General features: G+C 41.5%; 1 protein-coding gene across 1 annotated transcript; it reads left to right on the forward strand.

The window, feature by feature from the left end:
• Window positions 1-228: 228 nt before the first annotated feature.
• LOC143399549 (uncharacterized) lies at window positions 229-14,540 on the forward strand. Its single transcript, XM_076856279.2, is given in 6 exon segments — window positions 229-350; window positions 6,084-6,136; window positions 10,588-10,714; window positions 11,001-11,061; window positions 11,637-13,291; window positions 13,294-14,540. Coding segments are annotated over 6 exon segments (2,247 nt in total). The 5' UTR covers window positions 229-319; the 3' UTR covers window positions 13,614-14,540.
• Window positions 14,541-21,314: the final 6,774 nt, after the last annotated feature.

Consider the following 21,314-nt stretch of genomic DNA (forward strand, 5'->3'; position numbering starts at 1 on the left):
GGTACCCTGTTGCCAAGGAAGCCCTGCCTGAAAAGGGCTGGGCCAAGAGCCTGTCACTCTGGCCTGTTTCAGCCACCGACTGGTTAGAATAGCTGTCACTCAAGACTGTGAGGCGGACAATTAGGCGCTGGGGAGGAACTGTCCAATCAGGTGCGCAGACGGAGGGGAAGGGCGGGCTCTCGCAAACTCGCTCCTTCCTCCATTGCGCTTTTGCTACTTCGCTGGATCCCCAGGAACTCTGCATATCCTGGGGCCCCGCCGAACTCGGATACCGGACGTCCCTAGGAAGGACGGCGCGTCACTGGAGCCCCCCCAAACGATGAATGTGCGGCCAGTACTGGCCGGACCCGGTGAGCACCTGCCTTGGCCACGGGAGTCCCTGTGAGCTGCTGAGCGTGGGGCGGAGTCCCCAATGCGGGTGGCCTGGACCCTGTCCCTTATCCCGCGGGGTGGGGAATGCTTGGTGGAGGGTCCACGAAGTCGGCTGCATAGTGTGTTACGAGTCCCTGCTGGCGGGTGACCTTGGACTTTATCTCCCTGATCCCGCGCGGGGTGGGCTGGGTGGCAGGTCCCCGAGTTCAGCTGCAGAGGGTGACCGAGTCTTCTCTGGCTAGTCGTCCTGGGTGTCTGTCTCTGGGCTGGGCTGGGCAGGGCAGCAGGTCCCTGTCCTCTTCCGCTCCCCGTTGGCGACCTCTCTGGGTCATTATCTAGGCAGCTCAGGCAGCCTGACGCTCCCAGAGTGTGCGGTGAGCAGGGGAGGGTGACATGGAATCCGGACTCAGGTGTGTTCTGTCAGTGACAGTTGGCCCTTGGGGTCTGCGTCTGTCCCTGTTTTGTCCACAGAATTAACCTGTGCACCCTACAGCACATACTCCTAAATGTGCAGGAAGCTGGGTGTGAAATCCATTTCCCATTGGGACTTTGCTGCTCCTAGGGCTGGCAGCAGACCCCTACAGACCCCAGCACTATTTTGTATTTTATTTAGATACAGGATCTCATTGAGTTACTTAGTGCCTTGCAGTTGCTGAGGTTGGCTTTGAACTTAGGATCCTCCTACCTCCACCTCCTGAGGCACTGGAATTGCATGCATGGGCCACCACACCTGACCAGATGGTGTTTTAATTTTGATAGTTTCATCTATTCATTAATAGCACTTCTAAAAAGCGTTTTATTTTATTTTATTATTATTTTTTTAATGTGGGCAAAGTTTTCTCAGGAGTGGAAAGCAGAGAGGAATTACCTAGAAAGTCCTCATAAAGTCCTGATGCATCTCTTCATCATGCCCAGGAACAGACACCTGTGCAGAGTCTTTGGGCAGAGGTATTTTTTCAGTACCACACAGGGTCCTGTGTCCTCAGCAGATCTGTCCTTTCCTGGGGCTGCAGCAGGGTGCCCACAGGTGTGCTGTGCCCTGAGGGTGTAGGTAATTTCAAGCTCTGCATCAGCTCCTCCTAGAGGACAGCCTGAGGTAAAGGAAGCAGCCTCTCAGGGAAGCAGCTGGAGATACTCAGGTCAGGCAGTGAGATGCTGGTATTGAGGGAACATGACACACATGGTTCCTGCCCTCAGGATGCGTTCAGAGCTTTGAAGGAAGAACAGTTATCCTAAAGAGCAGGGGAAACTAACCCTTGCAAGGTGGAGCAAAACCCTACAAAGCTCTTCAGCAGCAGGAGGTGGGTGGGAAGTTGTGCCTGGTGACAGATGGCCTGACCTGAAGCTGGAGTCTGACAGGTCAGTGTCCAGTGGTGCTGCAGCTGCCTGGATTTGTTGTCTTGGAAAGACTGGCTCAGGTATTTTAGTGTCAGTTTTTTTACTAATTGTATAATGTAGTTTATTAGTCGAGCTGATCAGAAAATATTACTAAAGAGTAAGATAGAGATATAATTCAGTAGGGAAAGAAGGCCAGAAACAGAAAAGAAATACTTGGTCTTATATTTCCTTAGTTAAAAATTCTTATGTAATGGTTTTGTTCCCCAGAGTGAGTTTACCGAGTCTCTCAGATGCCTTTTTTGCAGGGTGGGGGGTGTTGCTAATTTAAAATATAATTCCAGGGCTTTGCTTTGGGAATGCAACCTGGGAATAGAAAAAGGGAAAACCTGTTTCAGTGTGGCTGCAGATATGAATGTACTCACAGAAGACAGTGTGGTAGAGAACTTGGTTTCTTCTTCTTTTTTTTAATATTTGTTTTTCAGTTGTAGTTGGACACAATACCTTTATTGCATTTATTTATATGTGGTGCTGAGGATTGAACCCAGGGCCTTGCACATGCTAGGTGAATGCTCTATCACTGAGCCACAACCCCAGCCCTCTTCTTCTTCTTCTTTTTTTTTTTTTTTGGTGTGTGTGTGTGTGTGTGTGTGTGTGTGTATGTATGTGTGAGTGCGCTGGGGATTGAATCCATGGGTTTGAGCATTCAAGGCAGGCACTCTACCAAATGAGATAGATCCCCAGTCCAGAAGTGTGTTTCTTTATTACAAAAATTCAACCTCACTAACTTAGTGAGGGCTTTGCTAACTTGCTGAGGCTGGTTTTGAACTGGTGTTTGTTCTCTGTCATCCTCTGAAGTCACTGGGATTGTAGGCCTGCACTACTGCACCTGTCTAGTTAAAAATTCTTATGTACCTTTTTCTCCTTTCAGATGTGTTCTTTTGGGGGGAGCAATGGTGGGAGAGGGATTTAAAATAGAATTCTACAACTTGGCTTTGGAAATGCTACCTGGGAAAAGAAATAGGAAAGGTTTTGTTCCATTGTGGTTGCAGAAAGTGAGTATGTTTCCCCAATACATGTGGCAGACTAATTGGTTCATTATAAAGATTCACCAAATCATGAGCTCTTGTATTTTGGAGGGGAGGGCGCAGGGACAGGGGAGAGTCAGATCCCAGGTCAGAGAATGTTTCACCAGAAGTCATCCTGTTCTCAGGGGTATGTTTCACCAGAATGTTCACCAGAATGTTTCACCAGAAGTCATCCTGTTCTCAGGAAGAAGGGTATATATTGGCTCTTGCTGTCAGTGGGTTGGAGTTCAGGGTCCTGGTTCAAGGAGAGAAAAATTTGAGTCAGTTTTGCTTAACAAGTATTTTTCTGATCCCTGAAAAAAAAAAAAAAGTGGTTCCCTCATCACTTATGAGGGGAAGAAAAGAGGAAAGGGATTTTCAGGATCAGTGTGTATGTGCCGTGGGTTAAAAAGGGAACATCTTTTGAGTCATAATGGGAAGGGGTTTCTGTGCAGGAACTGCTCTAGCAGAATGCAGAGTTGGGGTTATTGAATCAAAGATATTTTGCAGAATTCTCTTTGACACTTTCTTTTTCTTACATATCTTTTTATTTAGCCAATCCTAAGTTGAGTCCTTTAAACTGAACCTAAGTGATGTGCTTTGCTAAAATCAAATCAAATCAAAGAAGTTGAGGAGGGGTGATGGGAGTCCCCAGTTTGTAGTTCTTTGCTCTCAGCAGAACTGGCCCTCCTGCCCTGCAGCTGGCATCTACAGTGGGGCAGTGTTGAGCTGACCCTGAACTAGGGTTTGTGCTGACTGGTGGTGTCAGAATTGAACTTTTGAGTGACTTGTGATTTTGGAGAACAGATTGGTGCTCATCAAACTCACATTGTGGTGTCAGAAGTGGTTTCAGGAAAGAGGCCTCACAGGCCAGGACCTTCATGTGCCTCCTAGTGGCTGCTTGGGTGCCAGTGACAACTGAGGTCCTGCAGGAGGGAACATTCCACTCTGTGGAGAGGAGAGCACAGTGACCTTCCAGAACCAAATGTCCCAGCTGCTCATGTTTTCCTCATTCCCTAGGAGAAGCCACATGAGCCGCATCCTCTGTGAGAGTGGTCCCCAAGCGGAGATTCCTGATGAACTGTGGATCAGAGGGTGCTTCCCTGAGCTGGTTTCTGTTGCTTCCTTTATCAAGTCTTGCTGCCGTACAATTCTAGTTTGTCCCAAGAATGTAGCAAGTTCATTTTTCTTTCTTTCTTTTTTTCCTTTGGTAGTGGGGATTGAACTCAGGGGCACTCAACCAATGAGCCTCATCCCTGGCCCTTTTTGTGTAATTTTTTTTTTTCTTTTTTAAATAGCCATTGTCTCACTGCATTGCTTATGCCTCCCGGTTGTGAGCCTGGCTTTGATCTCATGATCCTTCTGCCTCCCGATCACAAGCCAGTGGGATAGCAGGCATGTATCACCTCACCCGACAAGAATTTCATTCCTTCTTTAAAGGAAGATTTTTATATTATGGATTAACATTTATTTGGATACAGTAATTCGATGTAACAAAGAACAGAGTTTTTGAAACAATTTTTTAATGCTCAATTTGATATGAATCAATTCACCCATATATTCCTGTCCAAATAGGGATGGGTTGGCCCTGGGCAGGCTGCCTCTCTCCCTGCTCTCTCCAACCTCTGCCTGGAGGTGAGTACAGTGCTAATTCTGTCTTTCCTTCTAGTTTAATCAGCTGTGAGGAAGCAGAATTTTTCTTAGTTCTGTCTTATTTAGTTTTCAGTACTTTAATGTTACCATTAGTGCTCTATCACTGGAGTTCTATAATGTGCAATGTGTAGTTTCTCTGCCTCAGTTGGTTAGACTCCTGTGCTGTCTGAGTCTTTGGGTCTCCCAGTTTCCTTCCCTGTTCCTGCTTCAGGAACCTCACTTGTTTCCAGTTTCATTTTTATGTTTTTGACAATTTCATTCTATTTTTAAATTTGGTCCCCAAGTGTGTACCCTTTATAATTTTGTACACATAGGGAAATTCTCAGATTATTGATTATGGATAAACTGCACTGTAGTATGTGGAGTAGCTCTCTCACTGTTCAGCCTTGTGTGTTTACCCTCTTACCTGTCTATCCTTTTATACTTCCATGTAGCTATATATTGCTTTTCACTGAATACCATAAGCATGAGCAAATTTCAGTTTATATCCATGTTCTTTGAAATGGTTTTTAGTCATTTTCTCATTTTGAATTTATTTTTGATGTTATATCTTTTACTTTTACTATTCTCTGCACTTGCATTTTTTTTTTCTTGTAAAGACTGCAGACATCTGCCCTGAGGTAGGGTAGCCTTCTTGCACCCTATTGCAGTTTGATGGAGGAAATCCCTTTTTAATAAATGTGAGTGTATCACTCTCTTCTTTTGAATTTATCTTATAAAGAAAACTTACCGGACAGGGGACATGGTGCATTTCAAGAGATAAATCCTTAGGTGTCCCCTCCTGGACACAGGGAATGAGTCCCCTTGGGCCAAATTTCAGCAGTCAGAGTGTGGCTGCCAACATGGGAATGTGTTGACCCCTCTGTGTGTGGGTATTCATTCTGAACTGTGAGTGAGGCAGGCTCCTCACCTGAGCTGGCTCAAGTGTTTTCTTCTGCTTTCACTGAGTTTTTTCTTTCTTTTTCTTTTTCTTTCTTTTTTTTTTTATTATTGTCATGTAATTAGTTTTTCATGCACTTAATACTTGTACTTCCTGATTGTCTTTATATTTTTCTGTCTGAAAATTAGTTGACAGAGTAAAAGTATGAGCAGGCCTTGCCCATGAAGCCCTGGCCTCTTCCCAAGTGATTTATGCCTGGCTCCCTCCTTCCTAGTCAGACTTGACCAGGCGGCACACACCTTCTCTGAGGTCAGGTCAGGCTGCCTTGGAACCAAGGCTGTAATTCCCCACATATGCCTGGGACTCTGTGCCCAGAAGATCTTCCTAGCCAACAGGGCCTGCTTTGGAAAGCCAGGCTCAGCTCTGCATAAATGGAACTGTCCCCCTGGTGGGGCAGGTCCCCTTGCAGGGAGGAAGTCCTGCCTGAAAAGGGCTTTTGCCAATACCTTGTCTTCCTGGCCTATGTACTCAGGAGTGTGATGCATCTCCTGTCAGTCAGGGCCCCAGATTGTGCATATTTGGGCTGGGGTGAGAGAGGGGTCTTGTTGAGCCCTGGCAGTCAGCAGGCAGCTGGTGGGAGGGGGTGGCCTTCCACAGCCTCAGAGGCCAGTATCTCTCACCCTGTGGAGCTCAGAATCCATCTCCAGGACTGTGTCTTCTCTGCTGTGTGAGGCCCAAGTGGCTCTGGCTCACATTTGTCTCCCTGTGACCTGCAGGTGCTATGAGGTCCACAGAAAGGATGTCAGGTCTCCCCAGAAGGCGGAAAATGGTGAGTGTGTGGGGCAGGTCTGGTCAGGTGGGAAGTAGGCTTGTTACAAGTGATGAACCAGCTGTGGCTGGCCTCTGGCCTCCCACTGTCAGCTCTACAGTCACCCAAGAGTACCTGAGTCAGATGCTGCTTCAGCTCAGCCCTTGATGGCCATGGTGTGGGCTGGTGTAGGTGGGTTCCCAGTGTGCTGCCTGGTCTGCAGCCAGTTTCGCAGAACCCTCTCTGCCCAGCTGGACCCCCAGCCCTGGGTTCTCAGTGTGAAGTGAAGGCAGCGGGTCTCAGGGGATCCTGCCTTAGGTGTGGGGCTCCTGGTTAGAAGATCCTAGTCTGAGGGATCTGTTTCTTCTTCTCAAGGAGTCACCCTCCTTTCCCCATCCTATGCCCTACCAGGGCTTTTGGTACATTCTTAATATTCCTGTCCTTTTCTCATATTTACAGATCTGACTCTCCCTCCAAGTTCACAGCATTTTCATTTCTTTTTGTGAATTTCCCATATGATGAAAGGAGAGAACAGTCACCTGGAACTTCACTGTTAAGAGAACTTGTATCTCTCTCTCTCTCTTTTTTTTTTTTTTCCTTCCCCAGGAAATTGATACCTTATCAAATTGTGGAGAGGTTTCCTTTGGACCCCTCACAGGGTCCCATGTTTTCAGCCACTGTATTGCCCCGCTTGGGGCTGCCTCAAGTCCTTTAGGCTGCCCTGTGTTCTACAGGAAGCAGGAATTTTAGGCCCTGGGTCAGCTCCTTGTAGAGGACATTATGAGGTGTGTCATTCAGCTTGTGAGGGGAGCAGCTGGAGGCCCTGGGGCTGAGGAATGTCCTGGAACAGGCCTCATCTAGAGAGCTACCTCCTTGGGACATTGTCTCCCCCAAGCCCTGTTCCCATTCCTGGGAGACAAGTGGACAGTGAGCCTGTGGATGCTGGTGCTGAGGGGCCAGGTCAGCAGTGATTCCTGCCCTTGCATTCTCTCACAGTTGTAAAGGAGGAAAACTCTCCCAGAGCATAAGGACCACCCCCAGTGCAGTGCTGTGCAAACCTGAAAGCCTCCTAGACTGGAGTCATGGTCCAGGTCTCCTGGGAGGGTGATCATGGAGTGTTTCTTTGAACAGGACCAGGTGGGATGATGTCCGGCTGGCAGGGACCTTACCAGCCCCTTGATCCTTACACATCTGCTCCCTTAGCTCCAGCCCTTTCTGTGTTTATCACTTTAAAATGATCTGCTCACTTATTGCAGACCTGGGTTTCCTTAAATGTGAAATATATTTATTCAGAGGTGAGCAAGGTGAAAAAAAGTTGGTTTTTTTTGTTTTGTTTTTTTAATCTTTTCTATTTGATCATTGTTTTTATTGGAAATGTTTTAGGGCTTTAAGAAAAAAAAATAGGCTATGTTTTTTGTTTGTTTATTTCTTTTGTGGTGTTGAGTATAAAACCCAGGGCAGTGCTTCCCAGATTTTCTCAAATTGCACCCCCCTTTTTTTCTTTCCACTTGTATTACTATATTAGTTATACATAATATTAGAGTTTGTTTTATTTATGTATCTTTTTGCTGTCAGGAATTGAACTCAGTGGCACTTTACCGCTGAGCCACATCCCCAGCTCTTTTTATTTATTTATTTTTAGACTATCTCACTAACTCGTTTAGGGCCTTACTACATTGCTGAAGCTGGCCTCAAACTTGCGTCTCCTGCCTCCGGCTCACGGGTTGCTAGTATTACAGGTGTGTACCTCCTTGCCTGGCTAATGTTGGGTTTTTATTTTTTATATAGTATGCAAGCATAGGGTGTAAGTTGCTCTACTTCAGTCCCCAGTAACTCCCTTTTCTCTCTCCTATTCTCTTTCTGTTTCCTTACTGCTACTCTACTAGACTTCCTTCTGTTTATCTACAGTTTTCTTTTTTAATTAATGCTTTATAGATAAACATAATGGTGAAATTCATTATGATATGTCATCTATGCACATAGCATAATTTGTCCAACTTCATTCCAGTATTCTCTCTTTTCTTTTCCTTCCTCCCTAATTCTCAATCTCTGTCCTCTTCTGTACTGATCTCTGTTCTGTTTTCACGGGATATTGCCTACCCCACTTTTTGTCCTGATTTTCCTCTAGCTTCCACATATGGGAAAGAAAACATTCAGCATCTGAGGTCTGGCTCTCACTTATTTCACTTAGCATGTTGTCTTCCAGTTCTACCCATTTTCATCCTGATGACATACTTTTATTCTTTATGACGGAGCAAAATCACATTGTGTATGTGTACCTGATTTTCTTTATTCTTTTTTCTCTTGGTGACGCCCTGGGCTGGCCTTGGATACGGGGAACTGTGGTGTGACTTTATCACTGAAGCGTGTTGATGTTGCACAGGGCGCTCAGGCTGCTCCCTGCAGGATGGTGCTGAGTCCCAGGGTTTGTAGTAAGGACTGAGGTGCATCATGAAGTTATGTGAAATTTGAGGCTATTCCAGGGTCACATTTGTTCTGCTTCTTTTTCTGTTTATGTGTGGAGCAGCTCCACTGTTATTTGGCTGACCTTCTTCTCCCTGGAGGTGTTGTCATTTCTCATCTACGTGGTGTTAAAGGTACTATTAGTGCCACCTTTGGTGACTGTTGACTTGAAGCAAGTTTTGTATTAATTTCATTATTAGTCAAAATGCTCTTTTTCAATGTCCTGTGGTATTTTGGGTCCCTTGTAATGTTGAATGATGTTTTGCATTTCTAAAAAGGAATCATCACCCAGGATTCTGATGGGTTTAAATATAATTGGTAGATTCTTTGGGAGTATTACCACCTTAATAATGTTAAACCTTTGTTCCATGAGCATGAAATAGTTTCTCATTTATTTGGATCTTGAGCTTCTTCCAAGAAGTGTTACAGTTTAAAAAATAAGTTTTATAGTTTCTATTGTGTATGTATGTAGCATATATTATTATTATATTATTTATTCTTCTATATTTATTCTTGGAGTGTCATTATAAATGAATTTTTAAGAATTGCATTTCAGAATTTTATAAGGGCAAAGCTGATTTTTGCTTATTAATTGATTTTTATTGAGTTTTGTTTACTAATATTTTCACCCCTGACCTTGGGAACACATCTTCCTCTTGGGTACTTCCAGGCTTTGAAAATCATGAGTGCTGTTGCTCTGAACTTTGCAGGGCAGGATTTTGTGTGGACCTACGTTGTGAACTCATTTGGGTTACCTCAACTTTGCAAAATGGCTTGAGGTCCAGGAGCCACCACTCTGATACATGAGATAGGGTTGATCACTTCAGCCTGTGACAGTTGAGTGACTGTGGGCCTGTGAGGAGGTTTGTGTGAGGCCTCTATGTGTTAAAGCCCTGGGACTCTCAGGTATTGGTCTGCTCACATGTTGCAGGCTTTCTGGTAGGTTCAGCAATGAAGAAACCCTGTCAGATGTCCTTGTCCACTTGTAGTAGAGACTGTAGAGAGCAGGAAGCCAGAAATACAAGGCAAATGTGTTACCTGTTCCTACCTCTATCTTTGTGGTGGAGTTCTTGATTTTGCCTCAGTATCTGGTGCTGTGAGAGTCGGCCCTGAGGTTTGGAATGGTGTGATTTTGTTCCTGGCTTCCCTAGTAGCCCCCCTCTTGGTGTGTTTTCTAGAAATGGTGAGAGCATGGAGACCTGGTTTTGTTCTTCAGTATAGCCTCAGGTTTTGTAGATCCCCATGGCTTTTTATGGTGTTTTATTCATTTCCAGGTATGTGCGTGTTAATGTCATAAAATCGGGTTTGCTTTTTGTCAGCTGCTGCTGCTTCATTCTTTCTAGGTATCAACACTTCTTCAGATGCATGATATGCAGATGTTTTCTACAATTCTTGTTCTTTTTTTTTCTTTTGAGGTGTTGGGATTCATTGATCCTGGAAGTTCTATTGTATGAGTGGGACAAAATAATATGATTTCTGAAATAAACATTATCATTCAGCACATCCTGTGCTGCTTACTTACACTTTCAAGCACTGTGACTCAGTGTAAATGCTTAGTTTGGTGAGATCCTATCCAAATCTTTACTACCTTCTACCAGCTAAACTATAACTTTGTCAATAGGTATTTCTCAGGATAGGTGTTGACAAAAAGACTAATATTAGCTTTCCTCTGCACATGAGGTCGTAGGGCTTCATCATTCCATGTATTAGTCATTAACCCTGAGAAGATCTTAGGGGTAACCTGAGAGCATACCTTACTTTCTTGATTAAAATTGAGAAGGGTATTTTTTTTTTCTCTGCTGATGCTTTCCTGATAGTTCATTCTTATATTGTAATGCCCATTTGGGGAAGTGAGTGCAGACAGAGTACAAGTTTAACAACCAAATCAGACACTGAATATTTGTAGATCACAGAATCATGCAGAATCATCTATTCTCACATGTAGAGAATAGAACTCTCATGCTGTCAATCTCTCCTGGCATACCCGATACTTTTGTGGGACATTTTAGACCTCAGTGACCTTTGAGGATGTGGCTGTGAACTTCACCCAGAAAGAGTGGGCTTTGCTGGAACCTTCCCAGAAGAATCTCTACGTAGATGTGATGCGGGAAGTCCTTAGAAACCTGGCTTCTATAGGTAAGGATGACATTTCATTACATAATCAAAGACAAAGCACCTGGGAGTTTTTTTTTTTTTTTTTCTCCCCGCCCTCATGAATTTGGAGTGTGAGAAAGGGAGTACTTTAGGGAATAATTTGGGCCTAATGTCATTGCACTCTGCAACATAAATACCATAATCCTGTCTCCTCCCTGCCTTTACCATTTTTTTTAATGGGCGCAGTATAGTTGTCCAAATTGTAAATCCCATAATGCATTCTGAAATCATGATGATGCATAATGACTTTTCTGGGACTACATTTCAGGAGACACATGGGAGGACCAGAACATGGAATATCAGAACACAAATACCAAGAGAGACGTAAGGTAATTTGTACTCATATGAGGAAACTAAGTGCCTTGAGGGAATTCTAGCACATCCTATAGTTCCACAAATAAGCAATAGAAACAAGCATGAGATGAATTATACTTATTCTTTTTTCACCAAATATGGACTTTAACGTAAGATAGTTGTTAACTGTTTTCAAAAACTATTGAATTTTTGACAGTGTTAACAAGCTTCATTTATGATAGCACTGCTTTAGTAGCAGCTGTGGAGAAGCAGTTTACAAAGTAATTGTTATATTGATTTTCAAAGAGCATACAGTATAGATATGACAAAAAACCAGTACTTTCCATGATATTGGTAATAGTATAAGTCCAAAGCCTATTAATAAATGTAAAAGTATTAATGATCCAACCATAAATTGTACTTGTAATTATTATTATTATGTTTTTACAGAAGTCATGTGGTAGGCTCTGGAAAACTTTGAAAAGGTACTCAGTGTGGAAAAACCTCAGGGAGATTCCACATCTTAGTCTTAAAAAAACATTCCTGCTAGTCAGTTCATTTGAAAGCAAATGTGTGGACAGGTCTTCACATGTCACGTTTTCCTTAATAGGCCCATCATATCTCACTCTGCAAACCAACCATATGAGAATGAGGAGTGTGGCGGAAAGCTATATGAATGTAAAGAGAAGAGAAAATCCTCCATTTCTCTCACAAGTGTTCAATGCCAAGTGTCAGAGCACACCGTAAATGGACCTAATGGAGGTCTGACATGTGGAAGAGAGTTCAGTTGTTCCAGGTGTTTTCAAAAATATCAACCATCTCATACTGGAGAGCAGCCACCTGGATGTAAGCAATGTGGAGGCACCATTACTATTTCAAATAACCTTCAAATGCATGAACAAACTCCTCCTGGAGAGACGACTTACAGGTGTAAGCAGTGTGGGAAAGCCTTCACTCATTCATATTCTCTTCAAAAACATAAACGAACTCATACAAGTAAGAAGCGCCATGAATGTAAAGAATGTGGTAAAGCCTTCATTAAATTCTCCTACCTTCGAATACATAAACGAACTCATACTGGAGAGAAGCCCTATGAATGTAAACAGTGTGGTAAAGCCTTTCCTTCATCCAGTAAACTTCGTAAGCATGAAAGAATTCACACTGGGGAAAAGTGCTATGAATGTAAAGAATGTGGTAAAGTCTGCACATGTTACTCTGAACTTCAAATACATGAACGAACTCACACAGGAGAAAAGCCGTATGAATGTAAGCAGTGTGGCAAGGCTTATGCTCGGATTTCTCACCTTCACTCACATGAAAAAACTCATACTGGAGAGAAGCCCTATGAATGTAAACAGTGTGGGAAAGCCTTCGCTACATCTGGTAACCTTCAAATACATGGAAGAACTCATACTGGAGAGAAGCCTTATGGATGTAAACAATGTGGGAAAGCCTTTATTTCTTCCACTGCCCTTCAAATACATGAACGAATTCATACAGGAGAGAAACCCTATGAATGTAAGCAGTGTGGCAAAGCCTTCATTCGATCCTCTGCCCTTCGCTCACATGAAAGAACTCATACTGGAGAGAAGCCCTATGAATGTCAACAATGTGGTAAAGCCTTCACTCGGTTATCTTATCTTCATGCACATGAACGAACTCATACTGGAGAAAAGCCCTATGAATGTAAGCAGTGTGGCAAAACCTTCACTCATTTCTCTACCTTTTACTCACATGAAAGAGCTCATAATGGAGAGAAGCCCTATGAATGTGAGCAGTGTGGCAAAGCCTTCATTCATTCCTCTAGCCTTCATTCACATGAACGAACTCATACGAAGCCCTATGAATGTCAACAATGTAGTAAAGCCTTCACTCGGTTATCTTACCTTCACTCACATGAACAAATTCATACTGGAGAGAAGCCCTATGAATGTAAGCAATGTGGCAAAGCCTTCAGACATTCCTCTAGCTTTCGCTTACATGAAAGAGCTCATAATGGAAAGAAGGCTTATGAATGTAAGTGGTGTGGCAAAGGCTTCATTTATTCCTCTAGCCTTCGCTCACATGAAAGAATTCATAATGGAGAGAAGCCCTATGAATGTAAGCAGTGTGGCAAAGCCTTCAATTATTCCTCTAGCCTTCGCTCACATGAAAGAATTCATACTGGAGAGAGGCCCTATGAATGTCAACAGTGTGGTAAAGCCTTTACTCGGTCATCTTACCTTCACTCACATGAACGAACTCATGCTGGAGAGAAGCCCTATGAATGAAACAGTGTGGTAAAGTCTTCACTTGTTCCTCTGAACTTCAGGTTCATGAACAAACTCATATTGCAGAGAAGTCATATGAATGTAAACAGTGTGGCAAAGCCTTCACTCGGGCCTCTAGCCTTCACTCACATGAACAAACTCATACTGGAGAGAAGCCCTATGAATGTCAACAATGTGGCAAAGCCTTCACTCATTCCTCTACTCTTTGCTCACATGAACAAACTCATCATGGAGAGAAGCCCTGTAAATGCAAAGAATGTGGAAAAGCCTTCACTGTTTTAGCTTACCTTCAAAAATATAAAACAAATTCATACTAGGGAGAAGCCCTATGAATGTAAGCAGTGTGGCAAAGCCTTCAATCAGTCCTCTAGTCTTCACTCACATGAAAGAACTCATACTGGGGAGAAGCCCTATGAATGCAAAAAATGTGGAAAAGCCTTCACTGCCTTCTCTTTCCTTCAAACACATAATCAAACTAATACTAAGTAGATACCTTGTGGATGTACAAAATGTTTTAAAGCCTTCACTAGTTTGTTTAACCTTTGAATACACACATAAATTCACACTGGAGAGATGCCCTATGAATGCAAATAATGTGGGAAAACCTTCACTGTATTCTCTTTTTTTCAAATACATAAAGGAATTCAGACTGGAAAGAAGCCCTATAAATGTAAGCAGTGTGGCAAAACCTTCACACAGTCCTCTAGCCTTTACTCACATAAACAAACCCATATGGGAGGGAAGCCCTATGACTAAGCAGTGAGTCAAAGCCATTACTCAGTCCATTCTATTTCACACACAAGAAGGAATTCATGGTAGAGAGAAGCCCTATAAATGTAAACAATGTTGAAAAGTCTTCACTACTTTGTCTATCCTTAAAAGGCTTAATCAGAATCATTCTGGAGAAAATTATTAGTGTGAACACTGTGGGAAAGCTTTTCCTTGATTACTTTTGCTCACATGAACAAAATCATATAGGAAAGAAGCCTTATGAATATAAACAATATTCATTGTTTATGAATATAAACAATGTGGAAAGCCTTTGCTTCAACTGGAAAGAATGTTACCTGGGTATGTAAACATTGAGGTAAAACCTTTAGTCCTTCCACTTGTCTTCATGTGCATGAACCGGCTCATGCTGGAGAGCAGCTCTATGAATGTAAACAATGTGTTAAACCTTCATGGTGGGGTTGTAGCTCAGTGGTAGAGCCTTTGCTTAGCATGTGTGAGGCACTGGGTTTGAATCTCAGCACCACATATAGATAAATAAATAAAACAAATGTTCATCAATATCCAAAAAATTGAAAAGAAAAAAAAAACATCATTTTTTTTTTCTTTTTCTCTTTTCCTACAAATGCATGAACAATCTCAGTGGAGAAAGGCCCTGTGAGATTAAATGGTCTGGTAAAGCCTTCAGTATTTTGGCTTACCTTCAAATACTTTAAAAATGTAAATAGTCTGGTGAAGATTTGACTAGTTATGCTTATCTTAATATACATGAAGGAACTTATACTGGAGAGAGGCCTCTTAAAAGTAAATAATGTGGTACAACCTTTGCTTATTCCAATTCAATTTGAAAATTCATACCAAAAGAAGACTGTATGAAAACAATGTGAAAAAGCTTTCAGGACTTCCATTCTCCTTCAATTGCATAGCACACTCATATCACCGAGAAAAAATTTGATTGTGTATTGTGTAATTTTTTTTTCTTTTTAGTTGTAGTTGGATTGAATATCTTTATTTTATTTATTTTTATGTGGTGCTGAGGATCTAATCTAGTGTCTCACCCGTGGTAGGCAAACGCTCTACCCCTGAGCCACAATCCCTAACCTGTCTTATTATTAGCTTCAAATCACAAACAAATTCATACCGGATAGAAGCCTTATGAATGTCAACAATGTGCAAAAGCTTTCAATTGATCTTCCTAACTTCAAATACAAGAACAAACATACTGGTGAGAAGTTCTTTGTGCATAAACAATGTAATAAGTCATTTGTTGCAGTGACATTTAAAAACATAAAATAACTTCTACTGAAACAAAGCTGTTTTAATATAAACAATCAGAACAAAGCTATATTAATGTAAACACTTTCCTTTGGTGCAGTTCCCCTAATAAGCATTAAAAAAAATGATAATTAGAAATGCTATTTCAGGGACTGGGGCTATAGCTCAGTGGTAAAGCGCTTGCCTTGCATGTGTGAGGCACTGGGTTCAATCCTCGGCACCACATAAAAATAAAAAGATACTATGTTTTTATCTACAACTCAATAACTATAAAAGAAAAAGAAATGCTATTTCAATGCAGAAGTTCTGGGAAATAATTCAGTTTTCCTGTTCATTTTTAAATATGAAAAGATTCACACTACAAAAACTCTGAACATTAAAGAAGTGATAAATCATTTTTCCCTGTTGCTTTCAAAGCCATTTCACTCACAGTGGAAGAGAAACCCTCTAAATGTGTGATATTTACTTCTTACATGAAAGGTAATGGAAAAAAGTAATGTGTGAAAGAGTCTAATTTTTACAGTTCCTTTGAAGAACAGAAAAAAAAAAAATTATACAGGTTGAGAAACTCTGAACCAGAAATCTGATAGAGCCTTTACAAGTTTCAGTTTGATTTATGTGTCACATTTCCATTGTACTGACAGAAATATTGGAAAATTCGACCTATGGGAGGGAAGATTTATTTTGGCTCATGGTCATATAACTTTTTCAGTGTATCAGACTGACCACCTTGCTTTAGGCCTGAGGTGAAGCAAAACATAATATGGAGTTATGTAGGAAAGAGAGACTATTTACCTCATGGTGGCTGGGAAGGAGGGAGAGAGAGGAAGACAGAGAATGAGTTAAGTACATCATTACTTGCCTAACAAGTTTTGTTTTGCAGACTGTAGATGTGGCCTTTCTATTTTAGTGTTTCTGCTTCCCTTGATATTCTAGTGTGCACTTGTGATGTGGTTCACATCTTGATGCCTCATGGTCCAGGTCCAGGTACAAAAAGAAGAGGAAACCATGATGCTAGCTTCTAATAAAGCATGGGAGAGGCTACCTCAAGTATTCTGAGGGCAAAATCCCTAGTCAGTGTGTGGGCTGTTCTTAGCACACTAACAGCATTCCAAAAGTCATATAAGAAGGTTTGATGGTCTTAGACAAAATCACTATGCATTTTGAACTATCCCTAGTAAGAATGAATCACATTTCCTGAAGATTGAGGTGGTGACTTCCATTGTAGGTTATTGGGCAGCTAAAATCTTTCAGTACCACACAAAACATGAGCACTACTGGGGTCAGAGGAATATATTACCTGTGTAAAGTGCAAGTTTGCATGAGTACCCCAAATTTTTCAGAGGAAATTTATGTAGAGAGGAGTAGTTTTGTGTCGTGGGCAGTTCTAGAAACCTACTAACAAATGACATTGGTCACCAAGACCCTTCAATGCTTCTTGCTATGCCAATATCCCAACAATTATGGTGATCTCCTAGTATCAAGGTACAGGATGGTTCTTTAGTTGGCCTTGAACCAGCTCAATTCTTCCCCACCTTTGTTGCTTGTAAGTGTCAAGAATAAAAGTGAAGTGTGGACATAGAAGAATAGTGCACCACTGGCCAAACTTTCTGTGTCATGGAGAAGGTGAAGTGGCAGAAGGCAAAAGAGGTGACAGACATGGTGAACTCAGCAGTCTCTTTCTCCTTTTGTTAAAATATTTTTGATGTTGTTTTTGATGGACCATTTTTTTTTCTTAAATTTGCTTATTTATATATGGCACTGGGAATCAAATGGAATGCCTCACACGTACGAGCCAAGTGCTCTACCTCTGAGTACTTCTATGCCTGGACTCCACATGGGTATTTAAAATATTGCCTTCAATAAGATACTGATTCATTTTTTTATACTATCTTGTTCCCAAAAAGAAGTTTGTAGTGTAGCAGAAATAGAATAAGAAAGAGGTCAACAGTGTTAGTGTTAAACCATGATGCAAAGAAAAGACCACTGACTCCAATTTAAATCAAATTAAAGCAAGCTTGTAATTCTGACCAGCACAGACTGTCCCTCTCCTGAAATATGTGGGAATAGAAGACAGTACTCTAACTATCTAGGAGCTCAGTTTTATAGCACAAAAAATTGCAAAAAGGGGGGTGTCTTGAGAACTTACAGATAACAGGATTTTGAAATGCATAATACAAAGGCAAGTAGTAGGTTAAAGGTCTAAGTGGTTCAGCACTTAGGGAGTAAATATAAATCCCAACATCAGAATTTATGAGGCACTATTAGAGTTTCAGAGAGGATTGTTATCTTGTCAGGGAAAGCCAGAATTCATGAGGTACCACTGAGGTTTCAGAGAGGGTTGTTCTGGTCAGGGCAAGCCAGGCATGAGTGAGTTCAAGGTACAGGCAGGAATTCCAAAAAAGTTGAGAAATCTCAGGAATTTATAGTAAAACAGAAATTAACTTTTCATGACTTTGTGACAAGATGGCTCCCAATCTTAAGATGGAATTAGGCTGGGTTCATCAGTTAGCAGAACACACAGTTACCAGGGGTTTGAGAAGGGGGACTCTGGTGGAATAGGGAAAGTAGCAAATGATTAGCTATTACTTTTATTAATTTGGAAAGGGGAATTTGGAGCTTTTAGAAACTCCAACCAGAGACATGCTCTTAACTTGTCCTAGGGTTCAGGATCTCTTTATTAGGGGAGCAGTCCAGTTGAGAAGTGGATCCTTCAGAAATCTAGCATTACAATGGAGGGTTTATCTTACAATGCTCTGGTGATTTCTCAAAACAGGATTTTTTAAGTTGGAACCTACAATTTTGGTATAAATATGTATGAGGGTGCTCTCTTAGTCCCTATAGCCATCTCAGTCATAAATATATATGTATGTTAAAAGCAAGAAGATTTGTGTGTGGGGGAATAGTCTTCTCACCTTTGTCAATAGTTTTTTAGAGACATGACATTTCATTTATTTAGTGTTTTATTAAAACAAAAAAAAATGCACCTCCTTGATTTGGAGGCATTTGTTTTCTCTTTTATGTTCTCCAATTTATTCTACAGATTTAGAAACTTTTTTAGATTCAAACATCTCCAATCTTGTCACTATAATTATATTTGATCTTTAGAAGGAACAATTCCTTTATCTGGAAATGCACAGGTTCCACAGTGGAGATGTTTTAGAATTCTTGCATTCATATAGATGTATGTGTATGTATACATATATGCATATGTATATGTATTTTTATATGTTGAGATTTGTGTGTATATATAAACATATACATATATACATATATCAACCTGCTTTTGTTCATAGTCCAGTTTCTCTCAGTCCCAGTCTGACTGACATTGAGCTCAAATTAACACTGGGCATAATCTGAACTTTAAAATATTCATGTAAATAAAGAACTCACAAAAAGATTTGTAGCTAAGATCTGAGAGACACCTTTGGGACTTACCAATATGTAATGATAAATCAGTGAGTTTAGGACTCCCCATGTTTCCCAAACACTGGTTATTTGAAATAATAGCAATTCACAAATAGAGGAAATCTGCTATTGATTCAGGGGTCTAGCAAGGGCTTATACAAAGAACACTTAAAAATCATGTCCAGAAGAAAGGCAAATTAAGAGTATAATTGTATAGGGAGTCCTTGGTGGTTTATTGGGGTTTGGAATTAAGTTAACCTGGTTTGAAATTTGGTTTTCTAATATAGAATCAAGATCACAGTCCAGTAGACACAAAAGCTGGTAATCTCCACAGAATGTCATGTGATCTGCCCTCACGGCTTCCCCTGGATATGGAAGCATCCTTTCCCATTACCATGCTGAAAGAATCCAGGGTTAATTTAAAACATGAGCTGACTTTGGAACCTAAAAGAGGGCCTCATGTCACTACAGAAGTGTAGGATTCCACAAGGATGGTGGGTGGGGAAGCAATGACAGAATGACAGACATGCCACATCTTCTTTTCTTTGGAAGGTTGAGTTCTTGGGGCTGCTCCTGGGGAAAAGGGGGAGAGAGGCAGACCCTGTGGACATCTCAGGACACTGATTATGGGCAACTGAAATACTTGTTTTCCCATGTTTTTCTCCTCAATATTGGTAACTTGCATGTCTTATGTGGTTGTGAGAGACTGTGTTTCAGGTAGAACTTTTCTAGAGAAGATGCAGACTTGAGACAGGCACTGCCTTGAAAGAAGAATGTAGGCAACATTTTCTCCTAGGCCCCACCTGGTGAGATAGGTACATTGATGGAAGGTGGAAATGACCACTCCCTTTCCTGGGCCACAGAGGGCTGGAGATACCTTTTTAAAATGAGGAAGTCCTGGTTTCCCTGGGAATGTATGCTTCTGCCTGTCCTTTAGTCTCCTGTGCTGCTTAGTAACAGGGCTGTTCCACTTCACACTGGTGAGGATAAATTAATGAGGAAATGAAGGATGAGAGGCAATAGTGATACAATCAGCCCTGGTACAGGTCTGAGTCAGTCTATTTTCAGAAATGGTCTATGCTTCAACTTAGGATGGACAATAGCCAGAGGAGTATACACAGTCCTGAGAATAACAGCCTCAAAATCATTTCTCCCAGTAAATTCATGCTGATAAAGTTAATACTGAAAAAAGAAAAACCATCTTTACAATTTCATTGAGAAAACCCATTGGTTTTCCTGGTGACACTTTTGTATCTGAACCATCAGCTTTTGAAAATAAGGGTTGACTTACCAAGACTTGCCCTATGACACCTCAAACCTCACTTCAATATATTCATCCCTCTATCTTCTCAGATTTGAAAATATTTCTTGTGACCTTTGTCCATTGCCACTCACTTTCCTGCACTAAAATCATGACTTCAATGATTTAATGTGAGATCTAAAATCCTATAAGCATGCATCTGCAATTTGCTTTGTGAGTGTCTGTCAAAGTGACATATCCCATGCTGAACTGCTTCCTGAGTGAAGGAGTGTGATTGATGAGTGGGCTGTGAACTAGAACACTACTTTTTAAACTCCACTTATAATGACAATGATTGACAATGATTCCAGTCAATATGTTTATCTGAACAATTTCAACAAGATTCTTTAATGCACCTTGGTATAAAACAACTGGATAGAAGAATGACTGTAATTTTATTCTGTGGTGAAAATTGGTGGCACATGTGTGTGACAATATCCCGGGTTATGTAAGGTCTTTCATAAGAATGTAAAGAAAGTATTGATTGATTTATTATCTGGAGTGTAAAAACAAAACAAAACCAAAAAAAAAAAAAATGTCCACCAAATATTTTGACATGATTTGGGCTTATCAAAGAGGAACATAAAGAATGATGCTTGGGATTATTCAGTGTCCAACCTAGTGTGTGTGTGTGTGTGTGTGTGTGTGTGTGTGTGTGTGTGTGTGTTATGTGTGTATATTATATTTCACACATACACACACTTTTTTTTTCCCCTTTTGATATCAGTATTAGCTGCAGGGCAGGCTGAACATTCAACCCCCACCCTTCTGGTGCCTTATAGCTTATTTGCCTCAAGACTGAACCCTGAAACCCACTCAAAACTGAACACTCAACCCTCACTTGTCTGGTGCAATGGAAACCCACATTGGGCCCCTGTCTGAGGGCAGAAGATGACACCCTTAGCAACTATGGTATGATCCAGTCACTATGCCAACAAGGCAGCTTGCAGACCCAGAGACCCCATTAGATTTTGGCTATAAAAATTCTCTCCTGCCAGGCCCTCCCCTCTTCTCACTTTGCCTTCCCCCTTTGCTTTCTCCCTCTCTTTCTTTCCTCTTTTTCATCTCTCTCTCTCTCTCTCCCTCCTCCTTTTTCTGTCGACCAGATACTGCTACAATAAAGATCTCTTGGTTTTTCTGTGTGCCAAGGTCATGTTCTTTTTATTTTGGTGCCAAAACCTGGGAAGAAGGTAAAACTCACATTTGACCACCACAGTGGTCCTCAGGGACTCCCTCCTCCCTCAGATTTGACCTCTGGGTCCAAAATTATTTCTCTTTCTCTACATAGACCTCACAGATCATCTTC

This window comes from Callospermophilus lateralis, chromosome 5 (assembly GCF_048772815.1).
Source record: "Callospermophilus lateralis isolate mCalLat2 chromosome 5, mCalLat2.hap1, whole genome shotgun sequence".
Taxonomy (NCBI): Eukaryota; Metazoa; Chordata; class Mammalia; order Rodentia; family Sciuridae; genus Callospermophilus; species Callospermophilus lateralis.